Source organism: Rhincodon typus, unplaced genomic scaffold, assembly GCF_021869965.1.
Source record: "Rhincodon typus isolate 14 unplaced genomic scaffold, sRhiTyp1.1 hic_rhity00006621, whole genome shotgun sequence".
NCBI lineage: Eukaryota > Metazoa > Chordata > Chondrichthyes > Orectolobiformes > Rhincodontidae > Rhincodon > Rhincodon typus.
This window is the reverse complement of record NW_025972259.1, coordinates 1-5,830: the sequence shown is the minus strand read 5'-3', so window position 1 is coordinate 5,830 and position 5,830 is coordinate 1. Positions and strand designations below refer to the sequence as shown.

The 5,830-nt window shown below is 48.7% G+C and overlaps 1 protein-coding gene across 1 annotated transcript in view; it reads right to left on the bottom strand.

Moving 5' to 3' along the window:
• LOC125482168 (polycystin-1-like) overlaps nt 1-5,573 on the bottom strand; it is a gene marked incomplete at both ends in the record, with an annotated part of 9,175 nt that extends 3,602 nt beyond the window's left edge. Inside the window, one exon of the mRNA XM_048594170.1 lies at nt 1,945-5,573. Within this exon, the coding sequence (XP_048450127.1) occupies nt 1,945-5,573 (3,629 nt within the window). The remainder of the gene's footprint in view (nt 1-1,944) is intronic.
• Nucleotides 5,574-5,830: the final 257 nt, after the last annotated feature.

Here is a 5,830-nt window from a genome sequence, read left to right as displayed (position 1 = left end):
TGTGTGTGTGTGTGTGTGTGTGTGTGTGTGTGTGGGGTGGGGGGAGTCCTTGGGGACAATGAAAAGAAGAATTGGCATAACTTTCTTCTATTGAAATACTTAACAAGATAATGTATTATTTAACTGCTAATCATCAACTATTTCAATACAGGCAGCATCCCATACACACACCATTGACAATGGCAATTCAGCAACACAATTTTATTCTCACATGCTGTCTTTCTCCAGTGCAGAGAAACACTGAAGGAAGTAATTTATCTGAGAGTTCACTCCAGCAGCAAAGAAATCATGCTTTCAGCTACAGCAACCAGCAAAACCTACTCAACTCCAGACCCAAAACGTCAACTTTCCTGCTTTTCTGATGCTGCCTGGCCTGCTGTGCTCCTCCAGCTCTACACTGCGTTATCTCTGACTCCAGCATTGGCAGTTCGCACTATCTCGGAGAGGATTAACTTATGACATACTTTCTTCAACAACAGCCTCTCCCAAACCTATGATTCCACAACCTAAAAGGGGCAGCACGTGCAAGGAGGCATCACCTCTTCCCAGCTCTCCTTGTGATAGACATCATCTTAATGTGGACATGTACTGTCATTTCCCCGACATCACTAGGCTAAAATCCTGAAACTTCATTACAATATGTGGGTGCACCAGCACTACATGGACTGTAATGGTTCAAGGCAGCTCACAGGTCAAATACAGTGGGCAATAAAATGGTGGCCTTGACAGCAACCCTCACATCCTGCCAATAAATTTTAGCAAAACCTTCAGCAGCTTTCAAAACTGAACAAAAGAAAATTATGCATCCCTCTCAATTATGTTAGACTAACAGACATCAAGAGGATTCATGTTACAGGGATGATCATTAGCCATGGGCTAAATGGCTAGATAGCCTTGGAGAATCTAACTCTTAGTTAGAAAAACTCCATTTTTAAAAATTAAAACCTGCAATATGGAAAAAGAGGAGCTTCCATCACAGAAATACATTTATCAAGTTCATGTGACAGGTTTCCTGAATTTCCTTCACATTTGACGTAAAAATGCATTACGTGCACAATCAGGCACTTTAGCTTTATTGATCCCTAGAAAAAAGCTACATTAAATGCTTTCAACATGAGTTGCAATTAAACTTCAGGGATCTCATTTTGCATAAATGACAGTAATTTCTGCAGCCTACAAAAAGCAAGCTGTCAGTAGCTAAACATTAAAGGAATTAGTTTACCTATGTTAAAAGTGTGTAACTCCTATTATTCCTTTGCATTTTGAAACACTTCCTTTTTCAAAGTGAGCTTGTCAGACTGGCTAATGGCATAAAAATGGGGACAGTAGACAGACAGAGGTAGCGGTAAGTGATTTACTGAATGATTTCGATCGCAAGGACAGGTGTTAGATAAAACTGAACACGGATACATTGGTGGAAATTGAATTTTACAGTGAATGAATTGACAGACAGTCTTAGAAAAAGACCCTGGATAACGGCCTCATCAAATTCAATGACAAAACAATGGGACAAGGCAGCTGGAAATGCAAGTGGAAGGTCAAACAGATGACACACTTCCTGAGGCCATACTGCAGCTCTGACTACATTTGTAGTATTATCTTGAATTCTGGTCATCCCTTTAAAAAAATACGTACATGCACTGTCTCCAGAGCAGAGAACAGAAATGAAACTGATCTCCAAGTGTAAAGAGGCATATATTAGACTAAAAGGTACAGCATAATAAACAGGCCATTCAACAAGTACTGGTCTTTACACTTCACAAAAGACTCCTGCCTAAAATTCTTTTCTAACTTCTGCCTCAATGTAGCAAATCTGTGAGCATGAATTAAAATTAAAGCAATAAATTAAACATTGCTTTGGTCTAGGCTCTATCCTGCGACAAAAAGTTACTGTGACATTTGGCTTGAAGAGGAGGTAATTTGGAATTTATAACAGAACCTTACCAGACATGAATATGTACACAACCACTCATAGTTCAGAGGTGTTTGACTGTCAGCTGGCTGGTCAGGATCATAAGACTTAGTACCATCCATCACAAGATCTTGCTTTGTGGACCATGATCTGTATGTTCCTCCATCTATTATTGGGACAAGTGCACTGGGAATGACCGTTACACTGGAATGTGTGATCTTTACATACGAGGTACCCTTAAATGAAATAGTAAATACAATGCAATATCTTCCGATATCCAACACCAGGTTGGGCAGGAGCAGTCGAGGTCTCTTCAAGTCTACATTTGCAAGTTTAACTTCATTCACTTCTTGCAGACTCAGGCAGCTTGAGGTCTTGTAGATCTCCCATAAATATTCCACCTGATACTCCGTACATCCTCTGAGGTCAATATCTGCCTCCAAGTAGTTTCTCTGAGATCGTTGCATGGTCTCACTGAGGATCATGTTGACGTTGGGTGGATCACATTTTAACAACAGGATAGTCACGGTGGCCTGTGCAACATAGAAGCTGACCAGGTTGGATGCATTAACTTCTACCAGGTAATCTCCAGGGTGCAAATAAGAATGGGACATAACTGATGTGTTTGCAAAGTTAATTTGAGACCCATCTCCAAACTTCCACATGAAAGTTGCTTGGCTGAAACTGGGTGTCACAGCAAGACTCAAATGGACTGTTTCATTGACTGCAGTGATGGATGGCAACACTGTAAGCCTAGCCTTTAAAATCTGATTTTGTATCAGGATCTCTGCTGTAATGCCCTCCACAGATACATTGTTGAATGCTTTTAGGAAGATGTTTAATCGGCCTTGCACCTTTGGTGTGTATGAAACATTTTGCCCAGTGATAACATCAGAAAAGTCTCCCAACATAAACTGCCACTGGTACATAACCTGAAAGCCACTAGATACTGTAGCACTAAAGTTTTTCATTACACCTGTAGGGATGGCTTGCTCATCACAATTCACCAGCCTTAAATCTGCAACAGGTTCCTGCACGTGAATCTCAATGCTGGTGTGCTCGCAGCTCACTTGATTCTCTGCCTTCAAAGTTATTCTGTATGTTCCAAGGTGTGAAAAAAGGTATTTGTAGTTTGTGCTGTTTAGCAGTGTCGTAAAATTATCAACACATAACCAAAACCTGGCATCCGTCCCAGAGGACAACTTAACCGTAAAAATTACATCTTGGCCTGGCGCAACTGCCCACTTGGAGGCTTCGAGCTGAAGCCCTTGTATTTTGTCTTGGACTGTGAAGTTCAATGAAGCTGTTTCCCAGCTTACATCATTCGAGGCATTTAAATTGATGTCATATACACCAGGTAAAGGGAATGATTTATTTATTTGCTGGCCAAACTCTTGTTCTAGGGTGAATGGGAGAGTCCAGAGCCAAGAGACGTTGGTTCCACCAGATGTGCTCCCTTGGAAGAACACTGTTGTGTTAGTGGCTGCGTACTGCTGGTCGGCTGAAGAACCTACAGCAATCGTCACATCAGCCACTGGCTCCTGGACATGGATCAGCAGAGTTGCACTCTGAGAACTAAGCTTATTTGATACAGTGACGCTAACTTGCTTCACCCCTGGACTTTGGAAACTGTAACTGATAAAAGGGAGATGGGTGGAAACTGTGGCAATTCTGTCCAGTGCCCAACAGTAAGTCACCTCTGTACCACTGCCCATGATGAGGGTGATGTTGGTGGATGCATTCACTGCCACTGGTTCTGGAGACGCCCATAACGAAACAATTTCAACGGGCTCCAAGACTGTGACTGATCTGTTCACAGTTACGATCCCCAGAAGGTTGCTGGCCTGAAGGACAATCGCATAGGAGCCCGCTTCCAAGAAGTATATTTGAGAGGAGGTGGTGTTAGCAGACAGTATGACTAAGTCCGCCCGCAAAACAGTCCAGTTATAGGAGACCTCGGTGCCAAACCTGCTTTCTGCTTGGAACCACAGGGTTTGGTTGACGGCCAAGCAGCAGCCCTCAACCAGGTCACCCAAGCTGACTTCCAACCCTCGGATTTTTTCCAGCACATGGATCTGCATGCTGGCCTGCTCAGAGCTCACTCCGTTGTCCGCTAGTACCGTCACGTTAAAGACGCCAGCGCCGGTGAAAGTGTGCGAGATGCTGGCCGAGCCTTCAGAGGCCTCGCAGCAGCGGCAGAAAGACCAGGAGTACCGCACGAAGTCGCCCTCCTGGAGGGTGGCCTCGAAGCCCACGGAGGCGTTCACCGGAGCCACTGTGGCGTTGGCGGCGAGCTGCAGCCGCTGCAGCGGCGTTTTCACCGTGACCTGCTCCTCCTTCAGGCCGTGGCTGACGGCATTCGAGGCGGCCAGCCTGACTCGGAAGAGGCCGGCATCAGCGTACGAGTGCGAGACGTTGTCGCCGGTGCCGTTCGTGCCATCGCCGAAATCCCAGCTGTAGCGGACCTGAGTGCCGTTGCTCACCGCCAGGAAGGTGTACGGCCGGCGCACCACCAGGTCGGCCAGCGACTGAGCGCCGCGCACGATGATCTGGAGCACGGTGAGTGCATCCTGAACCTGCACCCAGGCACTAGCGTCACCCCGGGACACGTTGTTGAAGACGGTCACGTTGACCCAGTGCAAACCGGGCTCGGTAAAGCTCAGGTTCGCCTCCCTGCCACGAAGCTGCGGATCAAGCCCCGCGGCCAAATCCCACAGGTAAGTGTAATGGCCGTCGGGCTTGACGTCGACCCGCCACGTGGCTTCCTGGCGCGCGGCGAGGAAGCTTCTAGAAGGACTGACGGTCACGTGGCTGATGACGGGCTGCACGCAGACGTTGGAGTAGTAGTTGACCTGGTTGACGCTGCTGGACACCACCAGGTAGAGCGGGAAGTCCCCGCTCCTCGTATAGTTGTGGCTGGTGCTCGGCTCGCCCAGCACCGTCTGGTTTGGCGAGCCGTCCCCGAAGTCCCAGAAGAACACGTAGCCGGCCGAGTCGCCCGGCGTGTAGGCGGTGAAGTTGACGTCGAGCAGCTGGCGGACGCAACCTGCCGGCTTGACCCTGCAGACCTGCAGCACGAAGACCCGGACCACCCGGGTGGCGTTGGCGGCGCTGACCGCATTGCGGGCGGTCACCGCCACCGTGTAGTTGCCCACCTCGGAGTAGGTGTGGTTCATGACCGAGGAGCTGGTCGTGGTGGGCGCGCTGCCGTCCCCCATGTCGAAAATCCAGAGCAGCCGGCTGCCGGTCCTGACCGAGGCCTGCACGATGGTGGGCGCGGAGAGCTCGGTGGGGCTGTTGTCGGAGATGTGCAGCCCGGAGATCTCGTCGAGCACTTCCAACCAGCGGTAGGTGCTGATCATGCTGATCACGTTGCTAGCCTGCACGGTGACCTTGTACCTGCCCGCCTTGGCGAAGGTGTGCGTCACTCGGCGAAGGTCTCCGGCCAGTTCGGTGGAATTGTCCCCGAAGCTCCAGCTGTAGGTCACCCCGCGGGGGGAGGGCAGCAAGCTGGCCTCGAATTCCGCAAGCTTGCCCGTCGACAGGACCTCGCTGCTCACGTTAATGGACAAGTTGCTGAGGTAGCTGTAGACGGTCAACGGAATGAGCTGGCTGGCGTTATCGTACTTATCCGAGACCGACACCGTGAGGTTGTATTCACCTGTGGGGCAGCAGACAAGACACTCCGTTTTATTTCACGTTCGGCTGAAGTGATGGACTCCCCACCCATCCCCGTGCTCCCTGCTTCCCTCTTGCAGACACCAACCCGGAGCTCAGTTAGCACAGAAATTGCTGGAAAGGCTCAGCAAGTCTAGCAGCATCCGTGGACAGAAATCAGAGCCAATGTTTTGGGTCAGAACTGAGCACTATTCAGCCCAACGTGCTAACTTTTTTTTAGAAAAACAAAAGAACTGCGGA